This window comes from Dendrobates tinctorius, unplaced genomic scaffold (assembly GCF_039654945.1).
Source record: "Dendrobates tinctorius isolate UK_male_01 unplaced genomic scaffold, ASM3965494v1 ptg000187l, whole genome shotgun sequence".
Taxonomy (NCBI): Eukaryota; Metazoa; Chordata; class Amphibia; order Anura; family Dendrobatidae; genus Dendrobates; species Dendrobates tinctorius.
In genome coordinates this window covers 559762-577893 of record NW_027361854.1, presented here as the reverse complement: position 1 = coordinate 577893, position 18132 = coordinate 559762, and the positions used below count along the sequence as shown (strand labels likewise).

Here is an 18132-nt window from a genome sequence, read left to right as displayed (position 1 = left end):
AGCCCTTTCCAGCTTCACTAGCCCTGTGTGGCCCCTCTACAGAGCCCTTTCCAGCTTCACTAGCCCTGTGTGGCCCCTCTACAGAGCCCTTTCCAGCTTCCCTAGCCCTGTGTGGCCCCTCTACAGAGCCCTTTCCAGCTTCACTAGCCCTGTGTGGCCCCTCTACAGAGCCCTTTCCAGCTTCACTAGCCCTGTGTGGCCCCTCTACAGAGCCCTTTCCAGCTTCCCTAGCCCTGTGTGGCCCCTCTACAGAGCCCTTTCCAGCTTCACTAGCCCTGTGTGGCCCCTCTACAGAGCGCTTTCCAGCTTCACTAGCCCTGTGTGGCCCCTCTACAGAGCCCTTTCCAGCTTCCCTAGTCCTGTGTGGCCCCTCACAGAGCCCTTTCCAGCTTCACTAGCCCTGTGTGGCCCCTCTGCAGAGCCGTTTCCAGCATCCCTAGCCCTGTGTGGCCCCTCTGCCGAGCCCTTTCCAGCTTCACTAGCCCTGTGTGGCCCCTCTGCAGAGGCCTTTCCAGCATCCCTAGCCCTGTGTGGCCCTTCTGCAGAGCCCTTTCCAGCATCCCTAGCCCTGTGTGGCCCCTCTGCAGAGCCCTTTCCAGCTTCACTAGCCCTGTGTGGCCCCTCTACAGAGCCTCGTTCAGCTTCACTGTCCGGCCTCACTAGTTATGTGCAGCTCGGAGCCGCCAAACACGACCAGACCACCACCTGCGGCCGCGCGCTATTTCACGCGGATCTGCCGCTCGATCAGTTCCACGCTCGTCTGCTCCTGTCTGACCAGCAGTTTTTGCTCTGCGCTCGTCTTCCTTCCCTGTCGCCTGGCAGCTGCCCCGGAAGTTGTCGCCGGGGCCGGTTCAGCTCCGGTAAAGTCGCCGCCGGACACCGCGGGCCCCGTAGCGGGCGGCACGAAGACTCCACGGCTCAGCGTTGGTAGAGTAACAGAGCGTGAATGAAGCTCCTGGAAAAGGAGAAGCCCCGGAAGGTGAGCGGAGCGCACGGGCAGCCAAGACATCAGTCTATCGATTAACCCATTCGCTGTGTGTGACTGCTGAGCCGGCCCTCGGCGTGCGATCTGGGATCGGTGGTAGTCGGCAGCTGTGCTGTTGTGTCTGTGGCAGTCCTGGATGGTGCGGTGCCATGATGTCTGACCTTATACTGGGGGCACCTAGCAGGCAGCAATCTGTGGCCCTGAGCCTGTCCTCACATGACCCGCACACACCAGCGCCCCCTCTACAGACGGCACAGGGTGGTACTGCAGGGAGTGAGGCGGCTGCTGCCCCTCTTGGAGCATTGGGCTCTGTCCTCTCTTAGTTCTGTGGTGTCGGCGTCTGATGAGACGTTCTGCATGTTTGACAGAGAATAGAACCCCTGGCAGCGCCTGCCGCCATCCATCCGGCCCAATCTGCCATTACACATACGTCATAGAGGTGGGCAGTGTTCTGGCTGGGACCCCATTATAGAATACATGTTCACTTTTGCCCCTTTACTCTGTGCTAGCACATGATCCCCGGTGGGGGGAGAAGTCGGCTCTGTGGCAACTTATTTTAGAAAGGGGTCGTCTCCATGCTGTACACGCCATCTGGGCAACGCTGCACCCATGCCTGCACCCAGGGGTCCCCGCAGGCTCATTCTGTATGCCGAAATCTGTCCGACACTTATCAGTGTTTTTCATCAGAGTTTGGGCAATGTTCCCCCATCTTTTCTTGGATGAAAATAAAAATAATAATGGCGGTTTCTCAAGCTTCCCGTGCCAGTCAGTGAAAATCGGACAACAGACAGCTGTCATCCGAGTGCTGTAGGATCTTTATTTTTTTTCACGGACCCATAGATTTGTATTGGAGAGTTTGATTCGAGACTGGGATCAAAATTGAACATATCTCCGACTCTGTGACCCCTTGGTCTGCAGAAGTACCCGATGTACCAAACATCAGCGCACCCCTAGTGTGTGGAGGACTTGTAGCTTGCACGGACATCGGCCTGGACCCTCAGACTTCTGCATAGATGGTCCCATAAGACTCATCATGGAATCATCATGCTTGGAACAAGGTATTTAGGTACGATGCCTATCCGTGAAAAACTCCTCACTCGTATGAGGAGACACTGTCTCCTGTACGAGCCCTCCACCCAGAAGGTGCATTCCCACCTTGGGCTACGATCACACATCTGTGTGCTCTTTTTTTATTTGGCAGCACACGGACGCGGAGATTCATTGATGCATACACACCTTTGTCTCCAGTCCGCAAGACTCAGAGCATGAACTCTTCTTATCCGTTTTGCTTCTCAGACTCGGCCATTAGTCTATGAAGAGATGTAAAATTAATTAAAGGGAACCTTTCACCAAGAAATAATGTGATTATTCTGCAGGTTACCAGCGTTATGATGCTTTCTGGCGCCTGCGCGCAGCCAAATGATTCTGGGAGAAAATAATCTTTATTCTCTCCGCCACCGGCCCTGACTGACACTGGCTCTACGTTGCAGCTCAGCCGTCAGTCAGGGCCGGGGGCACAGTTACAGCGGCAACTCTGTATTCTCAGAGCAGTGACTGAACTGGCGCTGCCCCGACCCCTATGACTGAATATCGAATGCTGGCGGGGAGAATAAAGATAATTTTCGGCTGCGTGCAGACGCCAGACAGCATAATAACACCATTAACCTGCAGATTAACAGCATTATTTCTGGTGACAGGTTCCCTTTAAACACGGCAGAGTTACTGTGTTCCATTTGTGTTTCACACTTTTTTTTTCTCATTCCGTATTAGAGTCAATGGATGTATAAAGTTCGGGCAGTCAATCTATTTCAGTTTTTAAACACATATGGGAAAAAAAACCAAACAGATGCAACTTGAAGACATGAAGTGACACATTAGAGAAATATGGTCAGTTTCTCACAAATGTGTGACTGCAGCCTTAGAAGTTATCTATCCATAGCTTAGTGATCTGTGGGGGTCTGACAGGTGTAGCCCCCACTGATCCAGAGAGCAGAGGTCGCACTACATATTTTTCAGAGGAGTAAAAATACTCCTCCCAATATTTTTGAGAAGTATTTTTCACCACGGAGGAGTATGCAATTTGTATGAATTAAAATTGGCCATAATCTAGACAAAAAAAGGGAGAATGCAAAATGCTATCAGGATTTCTCTAGCATAACTATGCCCCGCACCCCACTATGCGTATACTGCACCCCCATCTCCATAATAGTGCTGACCACCGTACGAGTAACACCCACGTCACATGCCGCCAATAACGCACAGCCAGCAAGCCCTGCCCCCGGCTGCCATTGGCCGCGGAGAGGCCGACTGATGCTACACACGCTGAGATGCACAGAGAGAGCGCGCCGCGATGACATCAGTCGCGCGGGTCACGTGTCCGTACGGTCGCTGCTGCACGCTACCACCCGCTGAGACAAGCACAGAGTAGGGAGTGCCACGATGACGTAGTCGCGCGGGTCACGTGTCCGTACGGCCGCTGCTGCACGCTACCACCCGCTGAGACAAGCACAGAGTAGGGAGTGCCACGATGACGTAGTCGCGCGGGTCACGTGTCCGTACGGCCGCTGCTGCACGCTACCACCCGCTGAGAGACAAGCACAGAGGGCATGCCGCGATGACGTGAGTCACTCCGCAACATCTGATACTGCCCTTTCCCCAGCTCCGTTCAACTCGCTGCCACTGTAGCTTTGAACGATGCGTCCCGTGGACGTATTGTACTAATCTGAAGGCGTTTTTTCGCCTGCCTGTGCGTCATAGACGCCCAGACAGGCGTTAATGTGACCTCTGCCAGAGAGTGAGCTCTGCACTACTGCTCCATTCATCGTCTAAGTACTGCACTTGGTTTTTATGTGTTGGGTTATTTGTGCTGCGTTCCCATTGAACAGCAAACTATCTATCCTATGGATCGGTGATAACTTGTACATGTGAGAGGAAACCTTTAATGATCTTTGTACAGTTAGGATTGTTTTGGCCAATTTATTCATGCTGACCAAACCACAGCATGGTTCAGAGCCTGGCTGCACTCAGGTACACTTTCTCTGTAACACCCTGACGTTTTTGAGAAAATACTTTGTAAAGATCCGTCCAAGTGCAGACCATAGCCGGAGAAAGTCTAGTCCGGTCCCTCCCTCTTCTTGCTTCTCCCAATGCTGCTTTAGGTGATTGACAGGTCTCTCACTGTTCACACCTGCGGGGGAAACCTGTCAGTCACCTCTAGCTCCACTGCGAAGAGATCATTAAGGAATATATTTTCTGAAACGCTGCAATCATGCAGCCAGACCCTGATTCTTGCTTGCTGCCTGTGGTTTGGCCGGCATGACTCGGGTGACAGGTTCCCTTTAAGCAGGAATATCCATTTTAGTTTTGATGACTTGATGTCTGATATGTGGAACTCCCTCCAATCCTGAAGAAGAATTTTGTTATTTTTACCTCTTCACAAAACCTTTTGTACATATATGGCTCAATGATGGCAGAGCCAGTACCATCATCTGCGGAAATGCAGAAAAATGTGAGTAAGACAGACCTTCTTTTACCTTTGCAGTCCCTTTTCCCCCTACTGATTATCGTTAACAAAAAAATTATGGGAAATGAGTATCCCTTTTAATAGTCTCACTGCCTTACTGATGCTGCTGGCCTTCGGCAAGGGTAATGACTACGGCCACAAATCTCTGTGCTACCATGGTCTTCCCTGCTGCTTTATCTACACTTGCTCCAAAAAATTGTATTGATTTATTTATTTTTTTTGCAAACTCACAGTCCACGAAAAACTACGGCCATTAGAACTGCTTTATAGATTGCATTTGGTACGCGTTTGATCCTTGGACACATATAAGAAACACTGACTACTGAATGAGGCCTTACTCAGGGAAAAGAGCATGTAACTGAAATGGGATCTTTGTCATAACTTGGTCTTTGACAGGGAACCCCATTGTGCGTTTTCTTTTACATCACCACGATGCACATTACATACTTTTTTTTTTTTTTTGTGGGGTTGCAGTTATGCGTTTTCACTGTTTTGTTGTTGTTTCAATTATTATTATTTATTATAGTGGCATTTATTCCATGGAGCTTTACATGTGAGGACGGGTATACGTAATAACGAGTACAGTAATCTTAAACAATAAAAGTCACAACTGGCACAGGAGGAGAGAGGACCCTGCCCACGAGGGCTCACAATCTACAAGGGATGGGTGAGGATACCGTAGGTGAGGGTAGAGCTGGTCGTGCAGCGGTTTGGTGGATCGGTTGTTACTGCAGGTTGTAGGTTTGTCGCTAGAGATGGGTCTTCAGGTTCCTTTTGAAGGTTTCGATGGTAGGCGAGAGTCTGATATGTTGGGTGGAGAGTTCCAGAGGATGGGAGATGCACGGGAGAAATCTAATATGCGATTGTGGGAAGAGGGGAGTAGAGAAGGAGATCTTGTGAGGATCGGAGGTTGCGTGCAGGTAAGTAATGGGAGACTAGGTCACAGATGTATGGAGAACTCAGGTTGTGGATGGCTTTGTAAGCCATGATTAGGGTTTTGAACTGGAGTGTCTAGGTAATGGGGAGCCAGTGAAGGGAATAGCAGGGGGATAAGTGGATTAGTTGGGCATCAGAGTTTAGAATAGATTGGAAGGGTGTGAGAGTGTTAGAAGGGAGGCCACAAAAAAGGAGGTTGCAGTAGTCAAGGCGGGAGATGAGTGCATGGACTATGGTTTATTGTTTGAGGAATGTACGGATCCGGGAAATATTTCTGAGTTGAAGTCGGCAGGAAGTGGAAAGGGCTTTTATGTGTGGTTTAAAGGAGAGGATTACCCCAAGGCACTGAGCTTGTGGGACTGGGGAAAGTGAGCAGCCATTTACTTTAATGGATAGGTCCATTGGGGGGGGAGGTTGAGTGGGATGAGGGAAAGATAATGAATGTAATGAATGCTATTTTGTCCATATTAAGTTTGTTCTATTTGTTTAGCAGAGAAGAAGGATGAAATAGCGGACAGACATTGTGGGATTCTGGTTAGTAGAGAGGTGTTATTGGGTCCAGAGAGGTAAATCTGTGTGTCATCAGCATAGAGGTGGTACTGAAAGCTGTGAGATTCTGTCATCTGCCCCAGGCCGAAGGTGTAAATGGAGAAGAGCAGGGGTCCTAGAACTGAACTTTGGGGGACACCGACAGATAGGGGGCGAGGTGAGGAGGTGGTAGACACTTAATAGCCCGTCTGTTAGGTAGAAGATCCAACATAGGGTCAAGTCTGTGATGCTAAGGCCTCTTTCACACTTCAGTTTTTTGCATCAGTTCAAATCCGCCAAAAAGTCAGACAAGCGGATCCGTTCTCAACTGATGTGAACGGATGGCACAGGATCAGTTTTCAGACGGATCCTGAAAATGAGGAAATTTAAAGGAACCGCTGGCGAGAGAGAGAGAGACTGAAGTACCGTATATACTCGAATATAAGCCGAGATTTTCAGCCCATTTTTTTGGGCTGAAAGTCCCCCTCTCGGCTTATATTCGAGTCATATACACCGGGGGGTCAGAGGGGGAGGGGGGCGGGGGTGTCAGGTCATACTTACCCGTCCTGACGCTGTGTCTTGAGCCCCCAGCTTCTCCCCGTGCTCTCTCTTCCTGCCTTCAGCGGTCACGTGGTGCCGCTCATTAAAACTCATGAATATGCGCATATCATGAGTTTTAATGAGCGGCACCACGTGACAGCTGAAGGCAGGAAGAGAGAGCACGGGGAGAAGCTGGGGCCTCAAGACACAGCATCAGGACGGGTAAGTATAGCGATACTCACCTGTCCTGCGTCCATGGCTGCTTGCTGCTGTCTGTCATCGGTCAGTGACTTCAGACAGCAGAGGGCGCGGTGACGTGGTTAGTGCGCGCCGCGCCCCCTGCAGTCTGAACGTCACTGACTGATGACGTGGCAGATAGCGGTGAGCAGCCATGGACGCAGGACAGGTGAGTATCTGACACCCAGCGACGGAGAGGTGAGTATGTCATTTTTTTTATTTTTACATGCTGCAGCAGCGGCAGCACATGGGGAAATAATCTTAAGGAGCTTCTAATGGGGGCAGCACATGGGGAAATAATCTTAAGGAGCTTCTAATGGGGGCAGTATATGGGGGAACAATATGGAGCTTCTAATGGGGGCAGCATATGGGGGAACAATATGGAGCTTCTAATGGGGGCAGCATATGGGGGAACAATATGGAGCTTCTAATGGGGGCAGTATATGGGGGAACAATATGGAGCTTCTAATGGGGGCAGCATATGGGGGAACAATATGGAGCTTCTAATGGGGGCAGTATATGGGGGAACAATATGGAGCTTCTAATGGGGGCAGTATATGGGGGAACAATATGGAGCTTCTAATGGGGGCAGCATATGGGGGAACAATATGGAGCTTCTAATGGGGGCAGTATATGGGGGAATAATCTATGGAGCATTTCCCACCCTAGGCTTATACTCGAGTCAATAAGTTTTCCCAGTTTTTTGTGGCAAAATTAGGGGGGTCGGCTTATACTCGGGTCGGCTTATTCTCGAGTATATCATAGAATCATAGAATCGTAGAGTTGGAAGGGACCTCCTGGGCCATCTGGTCCAACCCCCTGCTCAAAGCAGGATTCGCTAAATCATCCCAGTCAGATGTCTGTCCAGCCTCTGTTTGAAGACTTCCATTGAAGGAGAACTCACCACTTCTCGTGGCAGCCTGTTCCACTCATTGATCACTCTAACTGTCAAAAAGTTTTTTCTAATATCTAATCTGTGTCTCCTCCCATTCAGTTTCATCCCATTGCTTCTAGTCTTTCGGTAATAGGGATTGGTCCACTGTGTCAAAGACAGAGAACAGATCCAGGAGGAGGAGGACAGAGTAGTGTGGCTTTGGCGGTTAGTAGTTCATTGATGACTTTAGTCAGTGCAGCTTCAGTGGAGTGATGTGGTCAAAAGAGGGAGTGGGAGGACAGTTCAAAATGAACGTGTTGTTCTATTCAATAAGTGGCATTTAACCCCTTAGTGACCAGGCCAATTTTTACAGTTCTGACCACTGTCACTTTATGATATAACTCTGGAACGCTTCAGCGTATCCCACTGATTGAGATTGTGTTTTTTCGTGATATGTTGTAATTCATGGTAGTGGTAAAACGTCTTTGATATGACTTGTGTTTATGAAAAAAACGGAAATTTGGCAAAAATGTTGAAAATTTAGCAATTTTCAAACGTTTAATTTCCAGGTCATCAATCCTGACAGCATGGAGGACCTCCTCCTTATCCTAACTTGGACAGGAAACAACGAGAGGTTAAAAGGACCCTCCCATCTTCACCCCTCAGTGTTGTTCCCGTCCCAGTGAGGATAGGAACGACGAGAGAAGAGCTCCGGCGTATCACTGGCTGGACCTGGCAGACCCAGCGTGGATCGGGTGGTCCAGCCTCTTCCTTCCTGCTGTCAAGTGGTCGGTGGCCGACACACCCCAATGGGGGGGTCCCTCAGCCTACCTGGTGAGCACTGCTCCTGGGTGGTCAGGCACTTCTTCCGTCCGGGAGGCTCTCTGCTCCGGAGTCTGCCTCTGGCATGCTGAATCCCCTGTGGGCGCGCTTCCGGCGACGTCATCTCTGCGGGCTAGACAGATAACTTCTGCGTCATGGCCAGTATGTGTTCCACGATGGAACGCAGGAAGAAATCCAGTGAAGCAGTGATCCGAACAAAGCCATGGATATGGGTATCGTATAAATAGGGTCCTAGATGTCTATAGGCTGCCCTACTGTATGCTTGGACATGGAGAAAGCCTCAGCTTTGGCAGATATCTGTGAACAGAGCCAGGGGCACGAGGGAACACCCGCCTCGGCAACACCCAAAATGGATGGCAAGGAAGGGAAGGGTAGAAGATGTTCTATCTATAACGTCAAGCTACTGGACACCTGGCAGAAGCATCTGTGCGAACCCTGCACCTCAAAAGTCATCAGAGAAGAGCAGTTGTCTCTACTATCGGATGTGAGATTCATAATTAGAGATGAGGTCCAGGTCTTGATCTCAAGGCTGGTCCAAATGCATGCTTTGCAGCGTAAGTCCCAGGGTGGTCCCTGTCCCAAGAGGCCAAGGGAGATAGTTGTCCTTTGAGGAAGACATATTTTCAGGCGAGTCTGACCAGGAAGAAGGGGAGATGTCTGCCGACCCGCTAGAGGGAGGGAAGAAATACCTTTTTTCCTCTAAAGACACTGACGAACTCCTCCGAGCAGTAAGAAGCACTGTGCAGGTGGAGAAAACCCAGAAGCCTCTCTCCGTACAGGCAAAGATGTTTGGTGGTTTGAAGTCCCAAAGGAAAGAAGTCTTCCCGGTCAACAGCCACATCCATTCAATGATCATGGAGGAGTGGTTATTCCCAGAGACTTCAATCTTCGCCTGTCCTTTGAACCGGTGGACATCAAAGACTGGGAAGACATCCCCAAGACCGATGTTCCCTTAGCCAAGGTGGTGAAGAGGACCTCGATCCCCTTCGAGGACACTTCCAACCTGAAAGACCGAGTCGATAGATCAAAAGGAGGATGGTCTTCTGAAGAGAACCTGGGAGACGTCGGCGGCCATAATTCGTGCCAACATTGCGGCGACCTCGGTGGATCGATCCATGGATGTATGGGTCGACGACCTGGAAGAACACTTAAGATCAAAATCCCCAGGGATCAATTCTGAAATCCCTTCCCCTTCTAAAGCTAGCAACCGGATTCATGGTTGACGCATCAGCAGAATCGGTTAGATTAGCAGCCAGGAATGGGTCTTTATTTAATGCTGCCCGAAGAGCTATTTTGCTAAAAACTTGGTCGGGGGATAAACAATCCAAAAACAAGCTGTGTTCCATTCCTTTCTCGGGCAGTAGTGTTTGTTTGGGCCTGCACTAGATGATATCCTTGAAAAGGCGTCAGACAAAAAGAAAGGATTCCCCAAGGAGAAATCAAAGAAGTATCAGCCCTTTCATAGATCCCCAACCAGAGGTCAGGCTATAAGGGAAAGGGAAAGAGAGGTAGGGGTAAGGACTCCATGTTCAGTTCAGGGAGATAGTGACGCTGTGAGAGTGGGGGAATGGCTAGAGTGGTACCTTGGAAGTTGGCAGGAGATCTCAGAGAATCAGTGGGTGTTGGGAATAATCTCTTCGGGTTACAGAACAGTTTACCCAGACAGACCCTGCTAGCAAAGTTCCTAATAACAAACTCCCACCTCCAGTCGTCCGTTTCCCCCATGTGGCTAGATGTCCAGGATCTCCTAAAGATCGGAGCAATAGTCCCAATAGCCGAAGCAAGAAAAATGCGCGTGCCACTACTCCAGTCTTTTTTTCGGTAAAGAAACCTCCGGAAGAGAGCAGGACAATAATAAACCTATAACCCCCAAGTCACTGGCTAAATTACAAAAGATTCAACATGGAATTTATCAGTTCTACAATCCCCCTAATAGACAAAAACGCGGTGATGTGTGCCCTAGACTTAAAAAATGCATACGACCATGTTCCCATCCATGATTCCTTCCACCGATACTTAAGTTCTCGCTCTGAGGGTCCAGAGGAGAGTCCATCACTACCAGTTCTGTTCTTTTCCCTTTGGCCTAGCCTCAGCACCTGGAGTGTCCACCAAGCTAGTGGCGGAAGTGGTCGCCTACCCAAGGAAACGGGATATCATCATAGTCCTCTACCTAGATGGCTTCCTGATAATAGCCCGCTCCAAGGAACAACTCATGAAGCATTGCTGGACCTCGGTCTCCGTGTTACAGAAACTAGGATGGGTCATAAACTGGAAGAAGTCGGAACGCTTTCCAGAATACAGGAAGAGGTTCTTGGGGGTTCTCCTAGACTCCCACCTAAGAACGTCTTTTTTGCTAGTAGAGAAGCAGACCGCTAAAAGGAACAGAATCCACCAATTCGCAGGAAGCTGTTGCTCCATCAGAGAGGCAATGAGGATCCTGGGACTAATGACCTCATCTCTCCCCTGTGTTTGGGGGAGTCAGTTCCACTCTCGGAGGCTCCAGGGGGCCATTCTATCTGCATGGGACAAACGTCAACTGTTCCTGGACACTGTGATACCCCGATCCGTCTCGATGAAGGAATCTCTTTTGCTGGTGGACCATTATGGAAAACCTCCAGGCGGGAGTTCCCTGGGTGTTTTCCCCCTGTACTGTAGTCACCACTGAAGCAAGTCAGCTAGGCTGAGGTGGCCATAAGGAAGGAAGATACTTCCAGGGATCATGGAGCCCAGAGATTGGAGCCAGGCCCTCAAACTTCAGAGAACTGTACGCAGTATGGAATGTACTACTCCAGGTCCAGTCTGCTGTCAGGGGCAGGCCTGTAAAAATCCTGTCCGACAACAAGAAGACAGTGGCGTTCCTACACCATCAAGGGGGTCCAAGACATCCTGCCCTACAACATCTGGGAGGGAAGATCTTTTAATGGGCAGAAAAGACGGTGCTATCCGTTTCAGCAGTTCACTTAGAAGGATCCAGGAACCAGGTAGCAGACTTCTTGAGCAGGCAGAAATTTCCTCCGACAGAGTGGGAGCTGAATGAAGAAGTGTTCGGCATGCTGTGTCAGCGCTGGGGAGTTCCACGGATAGATCTCTTCGCATCCAGAGAAAATACGAAGGTCAGGGAATTTTTCTCTCTAAACCTCCTAGACGATCCGGCAGGTGTCGACACACTATCCCAATCATGGGGAGGGAAACTGTCCTATGCGTTTCCCCCTCTTCCTCTGATTCCGAGAGTACGGAGGAAAGTGCAGGAAGAGAGGGCAAAGATCACCTTGGTGGTACCTTTCTGGCTGAGAAGGAGTTGGTTCCCTCTGCTGAGGAAGATGTCAGTGGAAGATCCAAGAAGAAAAGACCTCCTCTATCAGGGCCCAGTGTTCCACCACAATCCAGACAGTCTACAGCTTTCAGAATGGATGCTGAGAAGCACGTCCTGAAATTAAGGGGGTTTTCCGACGAAGTGATCTCTACCCTTCAAGCAAGCAGGAAACTCGTAACCTCTGCTATATATAACAGCGCTTCTGTCTTGACTGCAGGGATTCGTCGGTGGAATCAACTCGCTCAGACATTCCCAAGATCCTTGATTTCATGCATACGGGCTTCAACAAAGGCCTTAGATCAAGTACCCTGAGAGTATAAAGTTCAGCTCTAAGTGTATTCTTCGACTCTTCTCTATCAGCCCACCCCTAGATAGCTAAGTTCTCCAGAGCAGTACAAAGACTGAGAGGAAATCTGACCCACCTTTGGATCTGAACCTAATGCACTTTGTAAGCATCCATACGAACAAGTTGGCAGCATGGACATTAGCACGCTTTCGTTTAAAATGGCTTTCCTAGTAGTGATTACTTCAGCCAAAAGGGTAGGAGAATTACAGGCCCTGTCTATCGATGACCCTTATCTACAAATATTTGCGGACTGATTAGTCTTGAAGCTTGACCCGGCGTTTCTCCCCAAATTGGTGTCAACCCCGAATATGAACCAGGAAATCGTACTGCCCTAATGCCAGCACCCTAGAAATCCCAAGGAACAGTTCTTTCACTCTCTAGATGTTAGGCAGATGGGTCTCCACTACCTGGAAGCAATCAGTGACTGGACAGGACACAAAGTTATTTGTGTTGTATTAGAGATAAAATACGGGTAAAAAGGGGCAAAAATCCACAATAGCACGGTTGATCAGATCCATGATTGGTCTGGCCTACGAGGCTGATGGAAAACCTCCTCCTGAGACACTAAGAGCCCATTCAACTAGAGCCATAGCCACCTTATGAGCAGAAAGGGGAGGACATCAGTGGATCAGATATGTGGGGCCGCAACATGGTCCAATCTGAGTACCTCCTTGAGACATTACAAACTAAATGTAGTCTCAGGGCAAGTGGCCTTCGGTAGGAAGGTTCTTCATGCAGTGGACCTACCCAAGTTCACCATACTTTGGTATTCTCCATAGGTGCTGACAAGATTGAGGACCTGAAAAATGATAATTAGACCTACCGATAATTGTGTTTCCAGGAAATCCATCCTGACAGCATGTCTAGTTCCCTCCCTTCTGAGAAATTCTATACGAGTGGCTGCTGATAAGTCTTTGGCTTTACCCAGAAAGAAACGAGATACTTAGATGAAACTTTACATTAATTCCACATACTCTCCACTGATGTCAGCACACTTCTTACATCGGTATTCCAAGTTCTGCAAGCATTGCAAAAAGGATTTCGGTTGTGCCTCAAACCAGGCATCAGTAACAGCCATGGCATCAGAAATGGTGTGAAATTTGGTACCCTTGAGGTGTTTCTTCAGGTTTGGAAACAGATGATAGTTGGATGGAGCTAGATCTGGTGAATAAGGTGGGTGGTCAACCAGCTGGAAGCCCAGCTCCGCCACTTTTGCCTAGGTCACTTGTGCATTGTGAGTGGAGGCATTGTCTTGCAGGAACAAGATTCCTTTGGACAGCTTGCTGCGCCTTTTGGCCTTCAGAGCTGCCTTCAATTGGTCCAAAAAGTCAATGTAATACCTTTCATTGATGGTGGAACCCTTATGATAAGCTATGTTGCTTTCCCCATGTGCAGGACTTTGCAGTAGCATAGATATCCATGGTTATGACTATTCATATAGTGACAGCTGTTACTGGTCGTAATTATGAATACCTAAGCTACTGCAATGCCTTGCACATGGGGTAAGTGACATAGTGAAGCAGAAGAACTATACTACATTTCTGATTGAAGGGATTTGCTAACATTATTATTATTACACCTACTACATATTGAGATAGGATCTTGGAGATGGGAATACCCCTGTAAGGCTGCGTTTTCGCGGCGTTTTTGCCGCGAAAACGCAAAAAAAAAACAGCATCCCATGCAATCCTATGGGATTCCGCAATGCTGTGCTAATGCTGCGGATTTTCCCGCGGCGGAATCTCATCGTGGAAAAATATGCAGCATGCTCATTAATTTTGCGGAATCACGGCGATTCTGCACCCATAGGATTGCATTGTTCTGCTTACTTTCCGCATGTGGCTGTGCCCACCATGCAAAAAGTAAGCAGAACATTTGCGGATGGTACCCACGGTCTGGAGGAGAGGAGACTGTCCTCCGGGCTCTGGGTACCATTTCCCTGTAAAAAATAGAATTAAAATAAAAAAATCATCATATTCTCACCTTCTGATGTCCCGCGCAGCATCACCAGGCTTCAGCGATGCTGCCGGCAGGTCCCGTTCCCAGTGATGCATTGCGGCAATGACCTTTGACGTCGCGGTCTCGCGATACCGTAGCGGTCTCGTGAGACTGCGACGTCATCAAAGGTCATTGCCGCAATGCATCACTGGGAACGGGACCTGCCGGCAGCACTGCGATTTTCGGGAACGCTGCACGAGACATTGGAAGGTGAGAAAAACACCATTTTTTTAATTATTAGATCTTTTTACTACTAATGCTGCATAGGCGGCCTCAATAGTAAAAAGCTGGTCACACTCGTCAAACACTATGTTTGACAAGTGTGACCAACCTGTCAATCAGTTCTTTAAGCGATGCTACAGATCGCTTGGAAAACGCTAGCATTCTGCAGACTAATTACGCTTGCAAATCGCTAGTTTTTCCACGGGAAAATCGCAGGAATTTAAAATGCGGTTTTCCGTGGAATGGAATTCCCGCGGTAACTTCGCTGTTTTTTTTATGAGCCTAAGCTTATAAAAAGGGAAGTTTTGTGAAAGAAACAGGTAGCTAGTGCATTAACTTTCTTGCTCTCAGTCCTTCCAGTTACAGACTGTGCCATTACACATTAGAGATGTATGTTGTGTTTAGTGATTCACTATTTGTGTCATCATCCTCTTTCAAAGGCCGGTTCTACACATCTGGTGTTTTCCCCTTTCAGAAAATACCACTACATGAGCACAGATTAAATAAGAAAGTGAGTGGTTGATGCGATTTTCTGGATGTGGGTGAAACCACTTTAAGTCAACCTCAACCCCTACCCTACCTCATATCGAAACCATAATAATCTTATTAATATTACTTGCACTCACTCATCTCCATCTTTTAATTGTGCCCTCTGGAATCCACGGTCTGCTTGTAACAAGCTTCCTTTCCTACACAACTACTTTCTGAACAACTCTCTTAATCTGTTGGCCCTCACTGAAACCTGGATTCAGGATTCTGACACTGTCTCTCCTGCTGCCATTTCCTATGGTGGCTTACAATTCTCTCATTCCCCGAGACCCACAAACAGACATGGTGGTGGAGTCGGCATACTCCTGTCCCCACAATGCACTTTCCAGGTCATCCCCCCAGTTCCATCACTCTTATTCCCTTCTTTTGAGGTCCACACCATCAGGCTCTTTCGTCCCCTTTCCCTCAGAGTAGCGGTCATATAGCGGCCCCCAGGCTCACCCACCCACTTCCTTGACCACTTTTCAGCCTGGCTGCCGCACTTCATGTCCTCGGAACTTCCAACCTTTATCCTGGGAGACTTCAACATCCCCATTAACAGCCCTATTTCCACATCTGCATCCCAGCTTCTATCACTAACCACCTCTCTAGGCCTCTCGCAGCTTTCAACCTCTGAGACACACAAGGATGGTAACACCCTTGATCTGGTCTTTGTCTGGCTCTGCTCAATCTCCCACCTAAATAACTCACCGCTTCCACTCACTGACCACAACATTCTCTCCTTCACACTCACAAATCCTCGCCCACCCCAGCTCACTCCTACCTACCACACAGTCAGAAATCTACAAGCCATTAACCCTCAGACACTTTCAGACTCCCTACACTCATCACTGTCCCCAATCTCCTCTTTTTCCTGTCCTAATCTGGCTGTTCATCACTACAATGACACTCTTAGAAGCACCCTTGACCAAGTAGCTCCCCTCACCCTCAGAACCTCCAAGCACAGAGTTAAACAGCCCTGGCTCACATCGCAAACTCAACTTCTCCAGCGATGCTCTAGGAGTGCTGAACGTCTATGGCGAAAAACCCGCACACCAGAAGACTTCATCCACTTCAAATTTATGTTAAAAACCTATAATGCTGCCCTTAACCTCGCCAAACAGACCTACTTCACCACCCTGATCTCCTCACTAGCCAACAACCCCAAGAAACTTTTTGACACTTTTTACTCCCTCCTCAGGCCAAAAGCACAAGCCCCTTTCACAGACATTTGTGCTGATGACCTGGCCTCCCACTTTACCGAAAAAATAGATAATATCCGTCAGGAAATCTGCTCCCAGCCACCAACTGCTGTAACTCCCATGCCTTCCTGCATCTCCCCTGGCTCACTTTCCACATTTGATCCCATCACAGAAGAAGTCTCCAGACTCCTCTCTTCTTCTCGTCCGACTACATGCACTACCGACCCCATTCCCTCACATCAGTCTCTCTCTCCAGTCGTCACAACCCACCTAACTACAATCTTTATTCTCTCACTCTCCTCGGGCATTTTCCCATCCTCCTTCAAACACGCCATCATTACTCCATTACTAAAGAAACCCGCTCTCGACCCATCCTGCACAAATAACTACAGACCAGTCTCCAATCTCCCCTTCATCTCTAAACTTTTGGAGCGCCTAGTTTACTCCCGCCTTACCCGTTACCTCTCCACTCACTCCCTTCTAGACCCTTCACAGTCCGGCTTCCGCCCCCTCCATTCGACTGAAACTGCACTGATCAAAGTGACCAATGACCTGACAGCAAAACTTAATGGTGACCACTCTCTGCTCATTCTTCTTGACCTATCTGCTGCTTTCGATACTGTTGACCACAATCTCCTACTCTCTAGGCTCCAGTCACTAGGCATTAAGGACACTGCTCTCTCCTGGTTCTCTTCCTATCTCTCTGACTGCTCCTTCAGTGTTTTGTTCTCTGGCTCCACTTCATCTCCTCTTCCTCTTGCTGTTGGGGTACCTCAGGGCTCAGTCCTTGGCCCCCTTCTCTTCTCTCTCTACACAGCCCCAATTGGACAGACCATCAGCAGATTTGGCTTTCAGTACCATCTTTATGCTGATGACACACAACTATACACGTCATTCCCCGACCTTACCCCCTCTGTACTACAGAACGCCAGTGACTGTCTTTCCGCAGTCTCCAGTATCATGTCCACTCTCTTTCTGAAACTCAACCTCTCCAAAACTGAACTTCTTCTGCTCCCGCCATCTACTAACCTCCCTTAGGCTAGTTTCACACTTGCTTTTTTTTGCAGCGCGTTTTTCCCGCAAAAAAACGCATTGAAAAAACGCATACATAAGCATACAACTGCTGCGTTTTTTTCAAGCATTTTTATGAGCATGCATGAAAAAAACGCAGCGTTTTTATGCGTTTGTATGCGTTTTTAGCGCGTTTTTACCGCATTTGCGTTTTTTTCCAACATTTTTAGGTGGCCCCTCACACTACCCAAACCATGACTTTACTAACCCTAACCCTGACCCTAACCCTAACCCTGACCCTAACCCTTAACAAAACCATACTTAACCCTAACCATGACCCTAACCCTAATCCTAACCATGACCCTAACCCTTAACCAAACCATACTTAACCCTAATCCTGACCCTAACCCTGACCCTAATCCTTAACAAAACCATACTTAACCCTGACCCTAACCCTAACCCTGACCCTAACCCTAACCCTTAACCAAACCATACTTAACCCTAATCCTGACCCTAACCCTGACCCTAATCCTTAACAAAACCATACTTAACCCTGACCCTAACCCTTAACCAAACCATACTTAACCCTAATCCTGACCCTAACCCTGACCCTAATCCTTAACAAAACCATACTTAACCCTAACCCTGACCCTAACCCTGACCCTAACCCTTAACAAAACCATACTTAACCCTAATCCTGACCCTAACCCTGACCCTAACCCTTAACCAAACCATACTTAACCCTAACCCTGACCCAAAACCCAACCCTAACCCTGACCCTGACCCTAACCCTAACCCTAAACCCCCTTAACTAACCCTAACTCTAACTCAAACCCCTAAATTCCATGGTTAAAAAAAAAAAAACGCATATGCAAAAAAACGCTTACATGAGCATGCCAGTGCGCAAAAATGCGCATCCATAGGCTATAATGGCCATTTTTAGCGCAAAACATGCGCATATGTGCGCATGCGCTTTTTTGCAGGGCCAAAAAATGCAACATGATGCGTCTGGAAAATCCAATCGCACACCCCAAAAAAACGCAGCG

At 48.6% G+C, this 18132-nt stretch overlaps 1 protein-coding gene across 11 annotated transcripts in view; it reads left to right on the top strand.

Annotated features, from left to right (window-relative positions):
- The first annotated feature begins 781 nt into the window (after positions 1-781).
- The window catches only part of IKZF4 (IKAROS family zinc finger 4), a 54051-nt gene continuing 36700 nt past the window's right edge, over positions 782-18132 (top strand). For all 11 annotated transcript variants that reach the window (XM_073552198.1, XM_073552196.1, XM_073552200.1 and 8 more), the window contains exon 1: positions 782-979. In XM_073552198.1, the coding sequence (XP_073408299.1) occupies positions 947-979 (33 nt within the window). In that variant the 5' untranslated portion in view covers positions 782-946. The remainder of the gene's footprint in view (positions 980-18132) is intronic.